We start from the raw sequence: 23,695 nt of genomic DNA, 5'->3' as shown, positions 1-23,695 counted from the left end.
CTAAGAGATTAGAAAAGATACCACTGGAAAAAAAAGACCTCTTTATCTAGGTCATAAAAGTCACGCATTAGGTAGAGGTTTCAATAGTATAAAAAGCATACAATCCCAATTGTTTATCTCCTTGGCATCAGTAGACAGATATAGAACCAGGTGTTGCATAGAAGAGACACTGTCAAAATAATTCAAGAAAGTGAGGGCCACTGTAGAAGGCCCAAGGAAGCGCTGGAGGGACCTGAGGCGGGACAGAAGCCAGAGGCCCCTGGGGACCTCCTCAGCTCCAGGGGGTAAGGACACCTTTGCTATGATAGTGACTCTTACAATGGCAATGGCTGTCACCTCACCCAAATGCAGAAAATCAGTTCAAATTCTCAAAAGAAAGAATCTAAATGGCACGGCCAAGTCTGTAATTCTCCACTCCTGCTTTAATTAGTTTGGGTTAACCTCGGGCTGTGCAGTTGATGCAAATATCTAGGGAAGGAAGGAAAGAAACTCTTTGAAAAGGGAGATGAACTTCAATTAAATATTGACCCAAACTGGAATTTTAAGTTTAAATTTTATCCTACCACCAGAGATGATGGGGACTCAAGGCTAATATGAGGTCAATTACAAGTAGTTATATAAAGTACTATATCTGTGACATAGTATATAATATAATTTCAACCCTTTTACAGGTCAAAAAAATGTAGATTTTAGCTAATTTTAGCTAAGTTTTAGAACAAAGAAATCTATGAGTTTATATATCTGTGAGATAGATAGGCAGACAGATATAAGGAAAATTGAATTCTTTACCCAGGTTTTTCAGACTTTGTTTTGAATTAGAGATTCTAATTCTCTAGGGCTGGGTTACGTAAGGTAGGAGCGACTGCATACTTAAATAAGCACTCCAGATTCTGTGTCCTATTGAGAAACTTGCTTAACCTAACTACTTAAAGTAATTAAAAAGGGGCTCAGGGAGCCTGCTTCCTCCTCTCTCTCTCTGCCTGCCTCTCTGCCTACTTGTGATCTCTCTCGGTCAAATAAATGAATAAAATCTTAAAAAAAGGGGGGGGGAGCTCAATTTGTATCTGTTTTTATTTTTTTTTAAAGATTTTATTTATTTATTTGACAGACAAAGATCACAAGTAGGTAGAGAGGCAGGCAGAGAAAGAGAGAGAGATAGAGAAGCAGGCTCCCCGCTGAGCAGAGAGCCCGATTCGGGGCTCCATCCCAGGACCCTGAGACCACGACCTGGGCCAAAGGCAGAGGCTTTAATCCACTGAGCCACCCAGGTGCCCCACATCTGTTTTTAATTAGAACTAAAATGGACAATAAAATGTGGGCACACCATACATGTACTAACACTAAATAATAAGAAGACGTACAAATTTTTAAATCAAATTTCTTATCATTGTTTTTAATCACATTTAGTCACATAATTTATAGTAGCATAGATTTATAAAAGATGTTAAAGACTGGTTGGTAACTTACTCTTAGATTTTCTTTGAAAATGGAGAATAAAGGAGTTAGTCATGAGTTAAAGAATATTTAAGAATGACAAGTTGACTATAAACACAAAAGGTACACTGATAGCAATTCTATAAACACCAAATATGAATGTAAATCATTTAAGCCTACTGGTTCACATTTTTAAAAGCACCCTCATTTCTTTAAAGTTAAGTACTATTCATGAAAGTCTACTGCGGACAATGATATATTCAATCCACCTAGTTGGGGGGTGGGGGGTGAATTTATGTGACCATCCAATTCAGAGTCTGATTTGGGTTCAAAAATCAAACTGTGTTCCAAAACAGTCACAAGTAGCATCATCAGTTCCTTAGATAATACGGCTTCCAAAACTCTCATCCTCCTGGTGACCCTCCTTTTCTGCTTTGACATACACATGCCTTTCTTTTAAAGAAGCAAAAAAGTATAGAAGTTCACCAAAAATTCTGAAAGTCACAGTTTGTATAGCACTAAATGATAGTAGCTTTGGCATCTGATATTATAGTCACTTTTGACAAATCTTTTCTTCATTCTGGGTCAAGGCGAGGTAAGACAGGAAGAATGAGGTTCCCAAAGGCAGAGTCTTGAGTTATGAAGTATCCAGATGAGTGTGCGTGTGCGTGCTAGGGAAGAGTTAACCAAAAGAAAAAAAAAAAAAGGCAATTAAACTATTAGAAATCACAATTTTCCAAGCAAGGCATTAAAACCACTTGTCCTTTCTGAGTGTTTAAGACCAAATTTACTTTAAAAATCAGTTCTGCCACTGCTAATTTTGTTTAAATACACAGGAGATGGACAGTAATAAAGAATTTCTATTAACAAGCTGCACCAGGCACTCATTTATCAGATCACTCTGTCTCCCGTGATTCTCTAAAGTCAAAGTTAAAGACATGAATTACTTTGTTCCTTGGAGTGGGGAAAACTTGCAGCAAAGATCCCCCAAATTTGCCTTTGATCAACAAAGTAGGAGCTTGAGAAAGAGAGGAGGGTGGGCAAGGGAGCGGATTACTGGTGATTAAGATCCCAACATTTTGTAGAGAATGTTGAAATGTAAGTAACAGAAGACCACCAGGAGCTCCCTCTGTCACTAGATAAAGAAAAACTGTTTTTAGGTTGCTTTAAGTGAGATGATCTTTTGTCTCTTCCAATTCTGAGGCTCTAAGGTTTAAAAGCATAGGTAATGATGGCTTGTTCAAGCTCTCTGGGAATGTTAGTCAAACTATCCAAGATCACTGTAATACTAAAACTGTTTATTCCTATGAAGAACAGTATTTTTTTTTAAAAAACTGATAGATGATCACATTCCTATGGTAAGAGTGAGGCTTTAAGCACTTCCTGAGTTAACAGGTATGCTGACCATTAACAAGAGAATCCAAACAACAATAAACTGGTAAGATTATCCAGGGGTGTAACAGCATGACAAATTTGAAAAAAAATATGTATGTACTATTAAACTAGCCAGTTCAGCTTTAAGATCATTCTGTCCATCCAAATATCCTAAACTGTAGGCGAGCATCCCTTGCCAGGTACAGCACCGAATCAATCATGACCATGTCAAAACCATAAAGATGTCAAAACCATAAAGATACTTTCATAACTGCTGTATTGGTCCTTCAAATCCTTTGGGCATGACTGATCATCAGAAAACCACTGCAGTGATGTGCGGAACGTTTTTATTGATGTCGCTCCACCAAAATACAAAATGGGAATTGTGCTGGCTTCCAAGACCCAGGAATTCTCCCATGAGACAAGAATGTCAGTTACCCTTTGCTCACCTGCAGAGCTGCCTTCTGCTGGGCTGCGATATGCTGCTGCTCGGCGTGATCCCGGAAGTCCTTATTAAGAGAGGGTCTCGAGAGTGCGATGCTAAAACGGGAATCTTAGTTATCTGCTGTTTAAGTACTTCCTACTTCTGAAGCCCATTTTTCATTATACATTCTTTACAGCGATTAAAAAAAAAAAAGGCCTTCCAGAATAAGTCTTTTTTTTTTTCCTTCTCCGACTGTTTATATTGATTTATATGAAGAAAGCCCATTATTTACTGGAGCTTCAAATTACCTCTATTTTTGGTTATTCTTTGGGATGATCTACGGTCCCCTACTTTCAAACTGCTTTGAGGTACTCCAGTCTATCACAGGTTACATTTATGATGAAGAGGGAAGCACTTTGAAGCAGAAGGTACAGCACGCGAAAAGCCCGGGGCCGAAGACCTTGGTGTGTCTGAAGAAGTGAACGGCTCAACAGGACTGGAGGTCAGGGTTGAAAAGGGGTGAAGTGGGTTGGCAGAAAATGACACGGGAGAGAAAGGCAGGTGCCAGGGTATCAAAGGCTTGTGAAATAAATTAAGAAATGTAGACCTTATCCTCACAGTGAAGAGAGGCTACCAGAGAGTTTAATACAGAGGCGTGACATGATCACAAGTACCACACAAGGACTCCGAAAGACCACTGCTAAGCAGACTGTGCTGGTCTCCTCCTCAACAGCTGTTCGTCTCCCTCCCTCCTTGCTAATGGAATCCAAACTTCCTTCAGTTACTGGTGGTCCCTCGCTTCAGGGCTGGCCAGGCTCACCCCTCAGGGAATGAACTCTGACGGCTGTAAGACAACGCCGTTCTCCTTGCTGGTTTCTGGTTTACGCAGGAGAAAGATATACAATTCTGGGCAACTAGACTTGATGGGCAGTCTGCAAGAAGGCTTCTGAGACTCTTACAAAAGGAAGGTAGGACAGGCATCTTTCTGGCTTTGGCCTCTATAGGTGGCTCAGCATAATGTGAAGCTGAGACTACGGCCGTCATATCTGGACCATTAGGGAGCTACTGGCCCACAGAGAAAGGCAGAAAGGAAGGCGCGGGAGAGGCCGGAACACGGCTCCCACTGTCAGCCACTGCACGAAGCCGATCTGGAACGCCAGCTCTTCACGCTCCCGCGAAACATACATCCTCATGTGTACGCCGACTTTCTTGGTTCCTGTTACTTCCAGATTAAAACATTCTAACTGACACAACTATAAATATATTCAGGAGGACTGAAGATGACGGGAAACTAAGGGAGGAAGCAGCCATCGCCATGGAGGCAAGAAATGAGAGTGGCCAGCACGAGGGTGGCATCAGTAGCCATGAAGAAAAACAGGCAGATCTGAGACATGTTTCCAACTATTCACGTAAGGGAATGGCAACTGCTTGGAGATGGACACGAAAGGGAATAAGTGAAGTCCACGCTTCTGGCGCTAATAACTAGTAGATCAGTGCCACTTACCAAGACAAGAAACCCAAGAGCGGTAAGTGGTTAGGGAGAGCACAGTAAGGGAAGAGGAGTTCAGCCTGGGACACACGAAGTCTGAAATGCCTAACGGACATCGAGGTGGAGCTACCCAAGAGGCAGTTTGGGAGTCGGGAGAAGGACCAGACCAAAGTTACCAGCGCATAAATAACAGGGTGCGCAAGTGGAGGCACCTGCCCAGTTCAAAGCTCTGCAGAGACAGGAAACTGGCTGTAGGCCCGAACTCAGGAGCATGGGCATTCACGAGACAGGCAGTGGAGACATGTCTGCAAAAGAAACCAAGACCACGTGACACTGAGCTAGTGGAAGCTGAGGAAATGGAGTATTTTAAGAAGGACGGAGTGACCAGTGGTGTCAACGCTGAGATGTCTAATAAGAGAAGGCCCTCGTTCGACCAGATTTGACTACCATCTTGCACGTGATTGAGGTGGGCGCCTCTTCTTAGGAAGGGAGAGAGGGGCTCTCAAGTCAGAATGGAGTATGCTGTGGAGTCGGTAAGTGAGAAAGTAAAGATAAGGACAGACAGCACTTCCAGGAGGGCTGGCTGAAAACGAGGGGCAAGGCAAGGGCAGTGGCTACATGTGACGGAAGAAGGCAGAAACTGAACTCAATAAAGATGAAGCCACCTGTATTTTCCCTACTTTGCAGACTGCTTAAAAAGTGGGATGCTGACAATTTCAGCAACAAACAAAAACCATACAAACCCTTTTCTTTTTTAAAAAGTACTCTGGGGACCATGAAGTATTCCAGTTAGAAATGAAATAGTTAAGATCTAACCAATTTGTCTAATTTTTTCAAGAAACATGCATAACATGTAAATTGCAATGTTACAGACCGACTTGAAGTATTCTGTCCAAGATCTTTTTGATATCACTGAATATAAAAAACACATTATTCTTCAATACCTCGCCCCAGGATGATTAGTTGACGATTGGTTTTGCATTAGTAATTTTCTCTTCTCTTTGTCCAGTTCTGCCAAGATTGCAACTCTGTTTTTGTTTTGAAAACCTAAAAAAGGGTGGGGGAGGAGAGAGAGAGATAAAAGCATTTTAGATCTATTTTTAATAAACCCAGGCCATCTAAACACCCAGCAAGCAAACTCTATTCTCTAACAAGATAATGAACCCACTAGTGAGTAGTTCCCCTAGATGGTTACACCATTTTCCTACTGCTTCCCAGCGACTTTACCAGCACAGAACTGTAATCACCAAGGTTTTCAGGAGGAAAACAGCACCAGACATGCTCAGATCCAAACAATATTTCTTTTTCTCAATTGCTTTCATTCAGAAATGACACAGTCTTTCAAGGAACAAGTCAAAGAAGTGCAACTGACTACACAGGAGTTCTGAGAAAGAAATGGAGCGTAACAGATGGGACACCAAAGTGTGTATTCTTTATCAAGTACTTAATACTGGGCTTGATTTTGATCTTCAAATTTCATAAGGTCTAGAGCAGAGGGTGCAAAATCCTGGCCCAGGAGCAGCAACCAACTAGGTTTTAAAATCTGAATTAGGGGCACCTGGGTGGCTCAGCTGGTGAAGCATCTTCTTGACGGGAGCTCAGGTCATGATTTCAGGGTCATGAGACCGAGCCCAACATGTTTGGCATCACGCTCAGTGGGGAGTTTGCTTGAGATTCTCTCCCTCCACCCCCCCGCCATGTGCTCTCTCTAACATTAATTAACTAAATAAAATCTGAATTAAATGCCAACATGTAAACATTGAGAAAGAATGTCAATAAAATCCTCTGATTTCTTGTTTCTCTTGAAACATCTCAAGCACCAGCAACAAGGGATCTGGATACCCCCATGGTAAAAATTAACCAGAACAAAGAAATAATCATTGCTATTTTACCACATTAAAAAGACACCAGGCACTCTCTACCTTATTACAGTCCTTATGAGATTTGTATATATGCCTGTGGGCATTTGAGTTTGATCCCTAATTTAAAAGAAAGCACATGGAAAGATAAAAGGCTGGGAAATGAAGCCCAAAGTGAGTTCTCTGTAAAGTGAAGAATGCTCTCCAAGGGAAAGCAGCACTCTCCCATTTGTATATATGAAGATGCGTGTATATAAAGCAAGTTACACCACTAGGTACATTCCTAACTATAGGACAAGACTTTTTTCCACTTCTCAGAAGAGGCTAATGTGTTCTTAGAAGATAATTATGTAGTTCCATCTTTGTAGGAATTTAGAGGTACTAGAGATTTGAAATCTGATAGTGTCTAAATATGTGATGAGCAAAATACATAACCACACTCAGAAGTATTGATGTGCTGTTTACAGAAATAAGCTTTCTCTCAAGATTAATTTGTTCGCAAATAATATTTTAGGGTCACGATCAGTAAAAAAATGTATATACATAGAAATTGTATGTACAATTCATTAAAGAGACTACATGAAGATAATCTGATCAATAATGTTCAGACGAATACAAGCACAACTGAGCTTTTCAATGCGTTGAAGCTTTCCTATTTTTTTTTTTTTAAATGTCTATCCTCTGTGAAAAGGAACTTTGTAGGGAAAGTACTAGTTGCATGTTTTAGTGCAAGGAAAAGGAAAAGAAAAGAAAACAAATGTGCCTGGAACATCTTGTCAGAAAGCATGGAGGTTTTGTTTTGTTTTGTTTTGTTTTAAATATCCAGGGTAGTGCTGAAAGAACGAAGAAGTCAGGCACCTGAGTGGCTCAGTCGGTTAAGCGTCTGCCTTCAGCTCAGGTCCATGATCTCGGGGTCCTGGGATGAAGTCCCACATTGGGCTCCCTGTTTAGTGGGGAGTCTGTTTTTCCCTCTCCCTCTGCCATTCCCCCCATTCATGCCCTCTCCCTCCCTTTCTATCGATAAATAAATAAAATGCTTTAAAAAAAAAAAAGAATAAAGAAATGAACCTGAGGTTAGCCAGGCTGTCACAACTGGAACATTAAAAAGAGAACAATAATTATAGCTAAATGGAAGAAATTGAGTCAATGATAAGCCGTGACTCCATAATAAGATACAAAAGGGAAAGTTAAAACATAAAAATATAGTTGTAAAGAAGGGTGAAAATAATAATTATTATCATTAACAAATAGGTCAGTTGTAATAATTACAATTAATAATTAGGTTAGTGTTAACATTTAGGGATTTATTTCTCCTATTAAGTGTATGTTTATAAAGTACAGCTGTATACTTTTTTGTTTGGGTACACGGAGGAAGGGGTAGATACAGGAAACTGGGGCTAAGCCAAACACTTCCAGAAAAAGCAGGTGTGGGATCAAGAACAAGAGAGGTGGAATCAGCACAGATTCTCACACACGTGCACACGCACACGCACACGCACGCCATTTAAAAGGAGCCCCAGTGGTGATGAGCAGCCATGTCACAGAGACCAAGCAGAGACGGTGAGTCCTTAAGTGGAGGAGTTAGTGAAATTCCTAAAGAGAGCTAACGTAAGACCTAATGCTCCCTGACCTCGTAGGAGATGAAATGCATTAAATTTTGGCAGTAAAGCTACCAGAAAAGGGCAATTCATAATGAAAACAGAACACAGAAGTATTTCATTTAGGGGCTAACTCCAGGTTGCAAGAAACTAAAAATCTATGAGGTAGCCATGAGCTTAAAGCAATCCCATTAACTCAGCAGGTCAAGTTTAATGATAGAAGGGACCCAATGCACACCAGCACAGCTTTTAAATCATCTTTAAAGGCATAGCCAAATCTTGTGTTTTGGCTGAGAATCAAACTTATCAAAAAACACTAAATCTTGACTTACCTGAAATTTTGTTTTGTTTTGGTAGTGGTAAGATTACTGTAACCCTAGGAAGGTATAGAAAGATTACTATAATCCTGGGAAAGGACAAAAATAAGAATCTGGGAAGATTATTATAACCCCAGAAGACATAAAAAACAAGTACAGAAAGAGTAAATTAATTAATTAAGTCTATGGATTAATATTTTTAAATAGATTTAAGTGTACTAATTTTGCAATCATTACAAAGTATTACATAATCATTAATTATAATTCTAATTTAAACTGTTACAGAGAATTTAACAAAATAAGCTTATAATCAATTCTAAATGTTTAAAAATTTTTATTTTAGAAGTTACTTTATTAGATGAGTGTAGGTTTAATATACCATTAATTAAATTATGAGCAGTGATGAGTATTTTTCTCCATGCATGACATCCCCTTGGACTTTAAAGAACTCATTGAAGTATTTAAACAAGGGGTCACCGGAGTGGGCTGGCCCATAGCCTTGCCTCCCCGGTAAAGAAGGGATGACACCTGTCTCTGTATCTCATTTACTGCCCCATACTCACACCCAGAAATCCAAGTTTTATCCTTATAACCCCTCCCCCTCACTACCCACATCTACCTAATCACCGAGTCATAGGAATTTCATGTCCTGAATGTCTCAAAAATAACCTCCCTTCTCAACTCCTTTTCCTCAGTCTAACCACACAAAATTAGCTTTTGCATAATATTCCAGACCTTAAATGTATATCTACAGACAGCTGAGAGCCACAAAAGCTACTTTACAGAGAAAGGGTATGGTCAGGTCTTCCGGGCATTTATTTTCTGATCTTGTCTAATGCTCCTGAAATCTATGCTTCCCTCTTGATTTTTAAAAAAATATATTATTATTTTACATGTCTGTTTTGCACAAAACGTTTACATTATAAAAAGTATATAAAAGTCGACAGACAGCACTTAGAAAATAATAATAGCTTTCGAATTTGAAACTTAAGGCACAAACTAGATAATCTATCTGGTTATACGAAGCGTAATATTCTACAAAGCGTAAGATTCTCCCACCTTCAGGGTTTATACAAACGAACTCTAACTAGGACATCAATACATAACATTTAATTTTTTTTATTACACTCACTATACAAGTTTTTTTTTTAAATCTCTCTTGCCATAATTTAACATTTGACTTTTACATTCTTTTACATATATCATAGCTACACATAACTTTTACATTCTCAGAAGCATGAAGGTGTTAAAGATATATCTCACGTACAATACTTAATATTCCTTTATAGTTAATGTTTTTCCTAATAAGATTACCTGAGAATAAAGCAGCACACTCTAAAATACTTCTACTTTTAGAATTGTAACCCCATCTCCATTCACAATCATATATATTTTCGTTTCTTCATCCATTCATAGAAACATATAACTCCCACACATTTTTTGTCACTAAAAAGATTCCTGAAGAACTGGCATCACATCAAATTACATTTAAAACCTAACAGCTGAAAATCACTTTACATGAATAGCTCTACCACACTTAAATAAGCACTAACTGGAATTCTTTTTATTGGAAAAAAATCTAAAGCTAAAGAATGAAAATTGTTCTAAAATATTCAAATCCTTTCAAGTGGTTATCCTACAGGCTATATACTCGTCACAACTATATATTAATTCAATGTGTCATACTTAAGATACCTGTTTAGTATTAAAGAAAAGTCACTGTGACACTATTAGTTTACCATGTTTTAAGTTATTTACTGAATCAACATATATTTATTGTGTATTCATCATATACAGGCACTAGATAGGTTCTAAGGATACACATGATAAGCCAAAGCTGGACATGATTCTAGCTCTCCTGGTTCCCAAACAGTCCAGTGAGTATAGAAATGATCAAATAATTACAGCAATGAATGTATACTTAGAATCTAAGATGAGTGGTATGAAATAAAGAAAGAAAATTCTATAAGCATTTATAACAATCCACTACTGTGGGAATCAACGTTGAATAAATCTGACCTAGTCTGGGAGTAGGGGGAGCAGTGAAGGCTTCCAGAGAAAGTAATGCCTGAACTGAAATCACTAGGACAAATAAATAAGTTCGTTGAGGCAGGGAAATAACACTTCCCCCTATCACAAGAGCACTGTAGCTACAGTGTTGAGAACAGGCTAGGCAAGAGGAAACAGGAGACTATGACAGTAGAACAACCTAGAGATGACAAAAGTTGTTACCCTCCAGGGAAATGGAAAGATAGGAACAGATCCAAGAGCTATTCAGGAAGTTCAATCAACAGACTTGGCAGAGTAAATATGAAGTAAGGAGTGGTGAAGAAGGGGTTGTGGATGGCTCCTAGATTTTTGGCTCATATAGTTAAATGGTGAATTATTTCTACTTCTCTATTGCTGCTGTAACAAATTACTACAAACTTACTAGTCTCTTAAAACAACACAAATCTATTATCTTAACAGTTCTGTAGTTCAGTGGTCTTACTTGGCTAAAATCAAGGGCTGCATTTCCTTCTGGAGCTTCTGGTGAAGAATCTGTTTCCTTGCCTTTCCCAGCTTCTAGAAGCTGCCCGAGTTCCCTGGATCATGGCACCCTTTCTCTGCCTTCAAACCAGCAACACTGTATCTCTCTGACCATAGCTAGGGAGAAAATTTGCTGCTTTTCAGGCCTCCTGTGACCAAAATGGGCCCAATTACTAAAAATCATATAGAACCATGGTTCTCAAATGGAGTTTCTCATATTAGCTGGAAGAGTCACCAAATACTAGATAAAGGCAGATGCCCGAAGCCAATCTCTTTGTCAATGAATTAGAATCTCTTCAGTTGGAGCTGGGCCCACTGGATAATCCAGGATAATCTTCCCCTCTCAAGGCCCTTAACCTTAGTCACATGTGCAAAGTTCTTTTTGCCAGAGAAGGTATAACATAGTCATGGGGATTACGAGGTGAGCATCTTTGGTGGTGGTGGTGAGGAGGGGATCATTTTGCCTACCACACTGCCCAACAATATATGTAATGTGTTCAGTGGTTAAAGCTCAAACCTCATTCAGGGGAGACTGTCTGATGTCTGTCTTAGCAGAATAAAAGCATATAACATTACTAAGTTAATGTGAGTTGAACAGTACCAATTAATTAGTCTTTCTGGTATCTTGTTAATGGCAAACACTTCTTGTGTCTGGAGAGACTGAAAAATTATTCAACTTAGGGCCCCAGGGTAGCTCAATGGGTTAAGTCTCTACCTTCGGCTCAGGTCATGATCTCAGGGTCCTGGGACTGAGCTCCAAGTCCAGCTCCCTGCTCAGCAGGGAGTCTGCTTCTCCCTCTGCCCCTCTGCTCATGCTCTCACAAATAAATAAATAAATAAATAAAATCTTGAAAAAAAATTATTTAACTCTTAGCTACTTTTTGGAATTTATTGAAAATACATATCAAAGGAAAAGAATGAACCCTAATGTCTGGTCAGGTGACCTCCCTGTATCAAGTTCTCTCAGTCCTCAAGGACTTAGTCCTTGTGTAAGCTGCTGCCACACTCTCTACCCATTTAAGGTTTCCCTTCTGCAGAACTGGCTAAATAAGATGAGTTATCTTCTGCTCGAACCGACCTTTCCTCATCACTCATTTTTCTTTTCCTCTTACAGATAAACTCCCAGGTCCATTTCATTGCAAGGATTTTCTGCTTAATAACAGATGTAGAAGAAATACAAAGATTTAGAAGTCTTTAGCCTCTATTCTGGAGCTCCCAATTTTTCTCTTAGATGCTATAATTAGAATGTTCTTTTTTTTTTTACTTTTTTTTTTTAAGTTTATATATTTATTTGACAGAGAAAGAGACAGCAAGAGAGGGAACATAAGCAGGGGGAGTGGGCTAGGGAGAAGCAGGCTTCCAGCACAGCAGGGAGCCCGATACAGGGGTCCTATCAATCCCAGAACCCTGAGGTCATGACCTGAGCCGAAGGCAGATGCTTAAACGACTGAGCCACCCAGGCGCCCCATAATTATAATGTTCTAATCCCTCAGCTTAAGTGCAGTATGAAAAAACAATGAACAGGGTACGGGGCAGAGAATCAATCTGACTTCTCTTATCAGTACTACCAGTTACTACTTCATATTGGGAAATTATCTCAGGAGTCAGGACCAGTGGAGACAATAGTAACAACTTCGAAGGGTGGTTACATGAGGTACAGAAAATCAAAGTAGAATATCTAGCATACAGTGTGCCATGTGGTAAGTGCTTAATAAATACTAGCTACCACTATCATTGTTAGTTAACATCACTAGAGTCTTCTCAGCCCCATTGTGCCAACTCATTTTCAGTGAATAGTTTTTCATTACAAAGAATACAGCGGATGAGTGTGCAGCTTTCTAGGGTTACACTCACGTGACAGGCCTCCCAGGCCAGTCTCAGTGGGCCCGGGGATCTCAAGTTCTCTCCCAACGATACACAAGGATCCGAAGATGCTTTACAACATATTCTGCCTCAACTCAATTTCATGCCTAATTCAGCCTGGGGCCTATAGATCATTCCTAGCACACCAGAAAAATATTGCACTCTGCCCCTACAGCTAAAAATGAAACAAAAGGAAACCTAGCATTAAAAATCTACTGCAAATTGCATCATCTTTGCAATCTTTTAAAAAAGTACAAATACAAGATTTTTAAATTATTTTTACGCATCAGCATAAATTTTAATTTACATTTAATTTACATCTTAATTGAGAGGTAGCATACCTTGCTTTTCTTTTGCACCATAGATGGCTTGGGGTAAGATTTAGCATTTGGGCCGGAGGCCAAGCAAGACACCTCCAAGAGCTATGCCATCCCACTCCTACAGTACCCTGAAATCACACCCAAGAGCATCCAGAATGGCCCAAGTCAAAAGTTCCTACCACCTGATCTGCAGGACTTAGAGTTATTCCTGCAAACATTTTCAGATCACTAGAAAATAAAAGAATCAAAGAAAATAATTCACATTTCTTACTCAGTATTTCACTAGGTTTGTGTGTCTGAAATCAGGTGCCACCACACGATCATAGGACCTTGATATTTACAAATAATGAAAGATTCTTTACATAGTACGTTGGCCAAATTCCAGTTTGAGAATCTGCCTCTACATATTAAAACTATCAAAATGTTACTTAACAAGCAGGTAGTTATTAAGAACCAACCAAATGTTCCATACTAGGATGGATGGTAAGGAGGAGACTTCAGTGACTGTGCCAAGAGCTTATGAAATTTAGCAGACCTGATTGCTACCACAGTATGACAGACTGTTAGATCTGCTAGAGGGGCTCAGTGAACACAATGGAATTCTGTCTCCTACACCAGGGACCTTAACAAATTGCAGTATACAGATCAGGATTTCTTTTTTAAGTCATGGTCCTTTCAGCTATTGTTTTAAGATAATTATGGCACCTGGCATTCAATCTCTGTATTAAGTAGTTCCTATACATATGAAGAGTACAGAAATAATTTAATATAGAAAGCAAAATGCGACAGAGCCAAACAAATTAGAATTTTAAATTTTTCACTGGGACTCTATAGAGCATGATATGGACTCCCTCTGCTGGTGCCTAACAGCAGCTCAGGACACACACACACACACACACACACACACACAATTCACTGACAAAAGAACAACAGAAGCCAAAGGCTAATCTCAATTCATTTCTATTTAGATTGGAGGATGTTTCACAGCAGATATATTTATGGACCAATCAAAGACAACCCTAAAAAAGATTGTATTTTATTGCAAATGCTAAAAAAAATCCCACAAAACCCAGCAAATTGTAAATCTCAATTATTGTGCTATTAAAACAGATAATTTAAAATTTATTTTCATTTGGACTGCATTGTGTGATTTTTAGCAGCATATTTTCACCCTAAAATAGACGTCTCTTTGTTTTCATTTTGGTTCAAATTAAATTCTTTTTCATATGATAACTTCACAAAAAGAACAGATCAAAGATCAGAAGCGAATGTTGACCTGTGATTAATTCACAGAGCACACAAATCACATAGGGTTATTTGAAAAAACAGAATAGTATTAGCTAGTTACAACAATCACCACAGCTCACTTTTCACTATACTATTTCTATAAAGCTCATGAACCTTTAGTGTGCCCTAAATGCAACAAATATACTAAAATAGATTTACATATAATGAAACAGCAGACTTCCAACTTCCAGTAGTAGTAGAGTAGTTGGTTAGAAAAACCCTGTCACAGTATAATTATAAATTTTGGACAAAAGATGAAAAATACACCTTATGAATTAAGATAACTAGAAAACAGTAAAGAATAGATAACTAGAAGATAACTAGATAAGACAACTAGAAAGCAGTAGAGACTGACCAAAATCAGGGAGCAACCTCAACTCATGAGTTTGGGAATTTGAGACATTTTGTTCAATCCACAAACAGTTCGGATATCCTCACCTTACTGGCTCTGAGTTGTCAGAGGACAGTTCAGGGCTGGCAGAGTAGCCAGAAAATGAGGGGAGAAACCCAAAAGGGAAAGGCAGAAGGAATAAAGTCCAAAACGTGTCTATACAATCCACCCAGCATTTCTGTTTCCTGCTAAAACTACACATGGAGACCCCCGGGGGATCCAGCAATAAAGCAGCAACTGGAAGCTGAAAAGACTGAGCAGAGATTTCAGCTAGAGCCCAACACAAGGAAGACAAGAGTTTGCAATGTGAATTGAGGGTTGCATTTGCTAGAACAAAAACCACATTTCAGAGCAATACAAAAGAATCCAGAGTTTCTACAATATATTAGTAATAACCACTATCCAGTAACCAAATACTAAGTATAGCAAGACAAAGGTGACCCACACTAATAAATAAATAAATAAATAAATTGCAGTCAACAGAAAACAACTCTAACGGGCGCCTGGGTGGCTCAGTGGGTTAAAGCCTCTGCCTTCAGCTCAGGTCATGATTCCAGGGCCCTGGGGTGGAGCCAGCATCGGGTTCTCTGCTCCGTGGGGGCCTGCTTCCTCCTCTCTCTCTCTCTGCCTGCCTCTCTGCCTACTTGTGATCTGTCAAATAAATAAATAAATAAATAATCTTAAAAAAAAAAAAAGAAAGAAAGAAAGAAAACAACTCCAAGATGATCCAGATGATGCAGTTAGCAGTGACAAAAGACCTGTATCTAAACTCTATAAAAAAGGAAAACTTAATGATAAAAATAAACCAATTTTTTTTAAAAACAAGCAAAAGACTTAAATAAAAAAAGAAAAAAGATGTACAATTGCCAGTAGGTACAAAAAAAAAGGGTTCAACATTTGTCATCAGGGAAATGCAAGTTAATACTATAATGAGATGTCACTTTGCAACTGAAATGGCTAAAATTAAGACGACCTATAACACTACACATAGAGCACCCAGAATTTTCACACATTGCCAGAGGGCATGTAAATTGGTACAGCCAGTCTGGGAAAAGGTTTGGCAGTTTTTCAAAACGTTAACAATATTCTCAGCTATTAATCCAAATATCTACAAAAAAGACTTATAAACAAATATTCAAAGCAGCTGTATTCACAATGGCCAACACTGAGACAACCAGAGAATGAATTTTTAAAAAATGGTGGTGAATACATACAGTAGAGCACTACTCAACAAGAAACAATAAACTATCAACACATGGCACAACACAGATGAGAGTCACAGTGTAGTGAGAAGCTGGATACACACAAGTACACACCGCATGACTACATTTATATGAAGTTTAAGCAAGACAAAACTAAGGTAAAAAAAAATCAGGACAGAGATAAGTAATAAAAAAATATGGGGCAAACGAGTTTAGAATTGATAGGGAAAGGAAACAGAGGTTTGCTTCAAGTTTTGAAACAGGACGTAACTTACCAAGTGGGATTTAATACTTTCTGGAGATTAAATTTTACTTTTTAAAACTTACTTTTTTAATTTATTTTTTTCAGTGTGTCCCATAAAACTTATTTTTAAATAGAAACTTCTCTAGGATGTTTCTGACCTGATACGCTTTAGAGAGCTTCTAAACAGAGGTGATGTGTATCAAAGTTTCTAGAGCAAATGAAGATAAAGGCATGAATATTGCCTGGTGACAATATAACCTCTTTATTTTATTTTTTTAAAGATTTTATTTATTTATTTCACAGACAGAGATCACAAGCAAGCAGAGAGGCAGGCAGAGAGAGAGGAAGGGAAGCAGTCTTCCCGCTGAGCAGAGACCCCATTCGGAACTTGATCCCAGGACCCCGGGATCACAACCCGAGGCAAAAGCAGAAGCTTTAACCCACTGAGTCACCCAGGCACCCAATATAACCTCTTTAAAAGTGGTTCTGATTTCAAGTAGAAGAGAACACAGATGTCAGAGGAGGACCTAAGATTTACAATGTGAATAATCTTTTTATTTTATTATTTTTAATATTTTATTTATCTGTCAGAGAGTGAGAGAGAGAGAGAGACGGTGTGCACATGAGTAGGGGGAGGGGCAGAGGGAGAAGCAGGCTCAGAGCTGAGCAAAGAGCCTGAAGTGGGATTCCATCCCAGGACCCTGGGATCATGACCTGAGCTGAAAGCAGGTTAACCAACTGAGCCACCTGGGGGGTGCCTTTTTTTTTTTTTTTTTTTAAGAATTTTACTTATTTATCCGAGAGAGAGAGTAGAGCAAGAGAGAGACAGCACAAGCAGGGGGAAGGGGCAGAAGGAGAGGGAGAAGCAGACTCCCCACTGAGCAGGGAGCCTGATGTGGAGTTCAACCCTAGGAACCCTGCAATCATCACCTGAGTTGAAGGCAGATGCTTAACCATCTGAGCTACTGAGGTGCCCCGGGTGTGAATAATTTCAATTTTTTATTAACATATAACGTATTATTTGCCCCAGGGGTACAAGTCTGTGATTCGTTAGACTTACACACTTCGCAGCACTCACCATAGTGCATATCCTCCAGTGTGAATAATTTTTTTTTAAGATTATTTATTTATTAATTTGACAGAGAGAGATTACAAGTAGGCAGAGAGGCAGGCAGAGAGAGAGAGAGGAGGAAGCAGGCTCCCTGCTGAGCAGAGAGCCCGATGCGGGACTCGATCCCAGGACCCTGAGATCATGACCTGAGCCGAAGGCAGCAGCTTAACCCACTGAGCCACCCAGGCGCCCAAGTGTGAATAATTTTTTTTTTTTTTTAAGATTTTATTTATTTATTTGACAGAGAGAGATCACAGGTAGGTAGAGAGGCTGGCAGAGAGAGAGAGAGAGAGAGAGAAGCAGGCTTCTTGCTGAGCAGAGAGCCCGATGCGGGACTCGATCCCAGGACCCTGAGATCATGACCCGAGCCGAAGGCAGCGGCTTAACCCACTGAGCCACCCAGGCGCCCCCCCCAAGTGTGAATAATTTTAACACAAGTTTAAAAATAGGATTAATAGCTATTAAGAATGTTATATATCTGATACAATGTTGGACTTACTTCAAATACAGGGTTTTTACTTTTCTATTAATTTTTTATTCTGACTACAGTAACTGCCATATCCTAACTTTCTATTAAAACATGTTTATTAAACGAGGGGAAAGTTCCTGGTAATAACAAGTTCCAGCATGCATTACCTTGTCCTGAAGGGTTTGCTGCCATATCTTCCTATTTTGTTTCAGCTATGCTCAGTGGCAACTGGTCAGCACTTTACAGTCCCCTGCAGAAAATTATGTGTACACATATATAAAATATACCATACTTCAGTAACAAACTAAAAGTTATCAGGAACAGCTAGCCTCCCTACAATGAAACGTTTTCAGTTTTTTTTACCTCTTCAGAAATATGCATCTGAAAAGTGTACAGACTTAAATCACAAATTTAAATTCTGCAAGTCCCTCAAGTATTTAATTAGAACATTAAAGTTCAATGTTTACTCTTGCTGATATTGATACCAACATTTAGCATTGCTGTCTTTAATATTACAATGTATTACATTACATTGTATTTACCAAACACTACCAATGTATCAACCAACTGATAGCATCAATACAATCAGTGCTAGACAGGAAATCAATCAAACAAACAAAAATTCCTCTATGGTCCTTCTTTATTCACTTAAAAATATATCCAGCAACAACTATGTATACTAAAAGCTAAAAAGAAAAACGCGCCTAGAATTCATCAAGTACATACTCGGCACCATACACTGTGTAAGATGCTTGAAATTCTTTATCACCACTTTATAGATGGGGAGATCCGTGCCCAAAGCCACAAAGCTAGTAAGAATACTTTGGGCTGTTAGTTTCCCAACTTTGTGGGTTTTGTATCAGGCCTTGGGGAGATCGCAAATGAGCAAGACCCTACCCTTCAAGGGACACAGAGTTCCAGCGGGAAAACAAACTCTCATTCAAACAACCCTACCGAAGAGTTTAACAAACGCGCTGTTTAAAAGGCGCAAACAGTGCTCCGGAAGCAGAGAGGAACTGATTCTATTGGCGTGATGAGGGATGCCTTAGGGGAACCCGGGAAAAGTACAAGGGCTGGCAAACAGATTTCGGTTTTGAACAAAATATCCTTAGGTGCTCCTGCAGAAGCGCAGGGCGAGCCAAACCGGTTGGGAGAAGAGGAAAGAGGGCCATCTAGTGAACGGAAACGTAAAGCAGGGATGTGACAGGGCGGCACCTGCTTCTCAAAGGGTCCTTGCAGGAGGGCGTGGAGCGCAGGCCGGGCGGGGGCTGCGGCCGACAGCATCCCGAGAAAGGGAAGTGAGGAAGGTGGGGAGGCGGCTATCCTATGGCAACAAAGACAGCAGCAGCAGATCAGCGCCGGGACCACACACTTCCCTCCCCCGCCGCCGTCAGGCGCTCCTACTTACCAGGGCCAAGAGAGCACCCAGGGCCCTCCTTGCCGTCCGATCGCTCTCTCAAAGGGGGCGCGACCACTTAGAGACCTGCAAACAGAGACCAACGCGCGGCTCTACAACCTTCCCGCCCCCGCTACGCTTCCGCCTCCTGCCTGACGTACACCGAAGGGAGCGGAAGTTCCGCCTCCCGCATGCGTCCAGCGGCAGCTGCCCGCAGCTATCCGTGTTTTAACTGCAGCCCCGTGCATAAGGCCACTTCCTTTCCGAAGAGTGGCAGCCGAAGAGGCGCCTGGGAGATGCAGGCTGCGCTGTTGGGGGCGGAGCCCGGATAGGACGGGCCCAGGAGGGGCGGGCCCAGGCGGGGCGTGGAGACGCTTGCCGCGGACTAGGCGGGCAGGGGCGGGGCCGACACTAGCCGGGTCCCTAGCACCGCGAGTTACCCTTTTTTCAAGGCCATTATGGTTCAGAGAGAAGTCTCCAGCCCGGCGGGGCCTGAGACGATAGGAATGCACTTCCCCTGGGATGAGGGGAGAGCCAAACTTCACAGGCTGGGCAGGCTTTCGAGATTGAACAGCCATCTGGGGTTGTGCGCCCACACACATCCTCAAATCCCAGGGATTTGTTTTTGTTTTTAAATAGTTCGTGTAATTATACATAAGAAAAGCACAAAACGTGCAGAAATGTTTGCTACTGTGCGATCATGTGTTCAAGAAATGGCTGTGTCACATCTCAATACACGAAGACCCTTCTAGTGGGTTCACTGCTGCGTGATTCTCATCATTGGATCGAGGTATTTACATTGAAAGGTAACCGTGTACTGGTGTGCGTCACCTGTTCTGTGGTCGGTAACCCCGGTTACGCACATTTTCTAGAATTTGAACATATGTTCTTAATAATCGGTATTTGCTCAGTGGTAAATGTTTGTAATGCACAATTTTGTTGTGCACGGATCTAGGACTGAATTCATAACACTACCAAGCATTCATTGAGTGGCTTCTGCACGCTAGGTTCTTGTGCATCAGCTCCGGTCCTGTCATTTCCTGATGTACGTATGATGTATATTTACATATTCACCTATGAAGCTCAGATATGTTGAATTACTTTAGGTCAAGCGGCAAGCTGAGTTTCAGAGGAGTGAATGTTTGCCAGATGCTAAGGCTGCATTCTTAGATCCCACACGTTGTCTCTACTCTGCAGGAAGGAATTCCTTTGAGGCCAGGTCTTGTTGACATCTTTAATACAGATATAAAGTATAATACTTGAGCCTTCTGAGAGTTGGCCAGGGCTGCTTTTCAATTAAGAGGCCTTCCTGAGGGGCGCCTGGTGACTCAGTTGAAAGAGCATGTGACTCTTGATCTGCAGGTCATGAGTTTGAGTCCCATGTTGGGTGTAGAGATTACTTAAAAAAATAATAATAAAATAAAATATTTACCAAAAAGGGGGAGGTATTTTTGAATCCTGGACTGACTGAAAAGACAACTGGGATGTATATGGCTGACAAAACCTTAATGAAATTATTTTGGTTTAAGGTGGTCTGACTAGACAATACAGAAACCAAGGCATAAGAAAGCTTCTAAGTCTGATTTCTTTGTTTTTAAAAAATGTTTTATTTAAATTCCAGTTAACATACAGGGTAGTATTAGTTTCAAGTGTAGGATTTAGGATTCATCACTTACATACAACATGCAGGGCTCATCACAGGCATCCTTAATGCCTGTCCCCCATTTGGCCCATCCCCCACTCACCTCCCTCCAGCAGCCCTCAGTTTGTTCTCTGTAGTTAAGACTGTTTTCTGGTTTGCCTCTCTCCCTGCCCCCTCCCATGTTCATCTGTTTCTTAAATTTCACATATGTGTGAAATCATATGGTCTTTGTCTTTCTCTGACTGACTTATTTTGCTTAGTATAATAAACTGTAGCTTCATCCACGTTATTGCAGATGGCAGGATTTCATTCCTTTTTATGACCGTTATTCTTTTGTGTATATATACCACAGCTTCTTTATCCGTTCATCAGTCAATGGATATTTGGGCTCTTTCCATAATTTTGCTAGAGTTGATAATGCTGTTGTAAACATCAGGGTGCATGGGTCCCTTTGAATCAGTATTTTGTATCCTTTGGGTAAATACCTAGTAATACGATTGCTAGGTCATAGGGTAGTTCTATTTTTTTTTTCTGAGGAACCTCCATACTGTTCTCCAGAGTGGCTGCACCAGTTTGCATTCTCCCCAACAGTGCAAGAAGGTTCTCCTTTCCCATTCTCCCAACATCTGTTGTTTCCTCTGTTAATTTTAGCCATTCTGACAGGTATAAGTTTGTAGTTTTGATTTGTATTTCCCAGATGATGAGTGATGTTGAGCATCTTTTCATGTGTCTGTTACCAGTCTACGTCCAATGGACATTCTGAAAGAAGCTCATTTATAGTGAAAACTACAACAACAAAAAAGAGTTCTATCTCCAGAACAGTACTTTGTAATTTCCTGGCAAATTCAGCCTCCAAGCATTGGGAGAACATTATCAGGAGAAAGATAAATTTAATTTGCTTCTAATTTTTTTTTTGCCCTTTACTTGGTGGGTGTTAGCTCTTGAACTTCCTCTGTCTTCTCCTTGAGAGTTTTGGAACTTCTGCCTCAAAGAATTTAGACATATCAGGTCATAGTGGGTCAGTTGACTTGGGTTCAAATTCTGGTTCTAACACTTAATGGTTGTGAGCCCTTGTTTAACCTTTCAGTGCTTCAGTTCTGTCATCTGTAAAAAGGAAATAAAAATTAAATGAATAACCACTTCACATCCATTGGATGGCTACTATAAAAAAAACAGAAAATAAAATAATAAATATCAGAGAAATTGAAACTCTTGTGCACTGTTGGTGGGAATATAAAATGGTACAACTATTGTGGAAAACAGCATGATGGTTACTTGAAAAAATTAAAAATAGAATTACCATATGGTTTAGCAATTCCATTTCTGGATGTATACACAGATAATTGAAATCAGGGCCTCAAAGACATATCTGCACACCTGTATTCATAGCAGCACTATTCACAGTATCCAGGAGGTGGAAGCAACCCAAGACCATGGATAAGATGAATAGATAAACAAGATATGGTAAATGCATACACTATAATATTATTCAGCCTTAAAATAGAAGGTAGTTCCGATATATGCTATATAGCATGCATGAACCTTAAGGATGTTATGCCAAGTGAAATATACCAGTGGCAAAGGGCAAATACTGTGTGATTCCACTTATCTGAGGTACTTAAAGTAGCCAAAATCATACAAAGTAGAATGGTGTTTGCCAAGGGCTGGGGAGAAAGGGAGCATGGAGAGTTGTATAATGGGGTATAGAGTTTCAGTTTGACAAGATGAAAGGAGTTCTGGAGATGGCTGGTGGGGATTGTGGCCACATTTTCCTGCACATCTTGTTATGTGGTCATAGATCAGCTGATGAATACACAGATTCTCCACATCAACTAGGGAAAAGTCCAAGACCAAAGGAAAGCATATGGCAGTCCTGTGACTCTGCTGATTGATAAGGAAAGGCCCTGTAGCAGTCTACAAAGGCATTATGCTTATTATGGGCCTTTACTATCAAAGTAGAGAGTTGAGAATAGCTCCCAGCTTCCAGTTGGAGCCTCCTTAACTCTCTTTTGCTGTTTTGTGATTAAATATTTATGGAAAATGCATTAGGCTAGACAGCCTTTAAAATAAAGTGTGTAGAAGTTTGAGACAATTGCCATATTAATTATCTACTGCTTGTAACAAATTACCTCCAAACTTGGCAATTTTTAAAAAGATTTATTTACTTATTTATTTATGTGAGGGGGCGGAAGGAAAGGGAGAGACAGAACCCCAAACAGACTCCCCACTGAGCACAGAACCCAGCACAGGGCTGGATCTCAGGACCCTGGGATTATGACCTGGGCCAAAACAAAGAGTCAGACACTTAACCAATTGAGCCACCCAGGCGCCCCCAAACTTGACAGTTTCTAACAACAAATGTATATTCTCTTACAGTTTCTGAGGGACTGGAATGTAGGCAGCATGGCGGGGTGGTTCTGGTTTAGGGTCTTTTGTAAGGTTGCAGCCAAGATCCGAGCTGGGATTGTAATTATTTGAAAGCTCAGTTGGACAGAAGGGTTTGCCTGCAAGTTCACTCACGTGGCTAAGGGCAAGAGGCCTCAGTGCCTCAACCTGTGGGCCCTGCCGTGGGGTTGGTCATGACATGGACGACTCACAGCTGGAGCACGTGATACAAGAGGGAGAGCGAGTGACCGAGACAGAAGCCACAGCGTCTTTTATCACCCAATCTTAGGAGTGACATAGCATTTTTCTGCCATATACTGTTGCTCACAGATGGACCCTGATCCATTGCAGAAGGGACTGC

The 23,695-nt window shown here is 40.3% G+C and overlaps 1 protein-coding gene across 3 annotated transcripts; it reads right to left on the bottom strand.

The window, feature by feature from the left end:
• Window positions 1–1,364: 1,364 nt before the first annotated feature.
• Window positions 1,365–19,479, bottom strand: LOC122917345 (INTS3 and NABP interacting protein). 3 transcript variants are annotated; one of them, XM_044265118.1, is made up of 6 exons: window positions 19,320–19,479; window positions 19,127–19,235; window positions 18,079–18,161; window positions 5,666–5,768; window positions 3,258–3,348; window positions 1,365–2,105 (listed from the first exon to the last, which is right to left on the bottom strand). In XM_044265118.1, the coding sequence occupies exons 3-6, from the start codon at window positions 18,101–18,103 to the stop codon at window positions 2,010–2,012; spliced, it is 315 nt and encodes a 104-aa protein (XP_044121053.1). In that variant the 5' UTR covers window positions 18,104–18,161; window positions 19,127–19,235; window positions 19,320–19,479; the 3' UTR covers window positions 1,365–2,009. The 3 variants fall into 3 exon arrangements, with proteins under 3 accessions (XP_044121053.1, XP_044121052.1, XP_044121054.1); XM_044265117.1 differs by lacking the exon at window positions 19,127–19,235; XM_044265119.1 differs by lacking the exons at window positions 19,127–19,235; window positions 19,320–19,479 and adding an exon at window positions 8,511–8,554 and having other exon boundaries at window positions 18,079–18,162.
• Between the last annotated feature and the right edge of the window lie 4,216 nt (window positions 19,480–23,695).

The sequence above is a fragment of the Neovison vison genome, chromosome 9, assembly GCF_020171115.1.
Source record: "Neovison vison isolate M4711 chromosome 9, ASM_NN_V1, whole genome shotgun sequence".
Classification (NCBI taxonomy): Eukaryota; Metazoa; Chordata; class Mammalia; order Carnivora; family Mustelidae; genus Neogale; species Neogale vison.
Note: the sequence above shows the minus strand (reverse complement) of the source record. Positions and strands in the feature narration are given on the sequence as shown.

Bases quoted from the DNA above. Each gene is read 5' to 3' on its own strand.
- LOC122917345 (XM_044265118.1), bottom strand. From the start codon at position 18,103: ATGGCAGCAAACCCTTCAGGACAAG. The intron at 3,349-5,665 runs GTATTGAAGAAT...TTCCCGTTTTAG, and splicing joins ACTAATCATCCTGGGGCGAG to CATCGCACTCTCGAGACCCT. The intron at 2,106-3,257 runs GTGAGCAAAGGG...ACTCTTCCCTAG, and splicing joins AGCAGAAGGCAGCTCTGCAG to CACGCACACGCACACTCATC.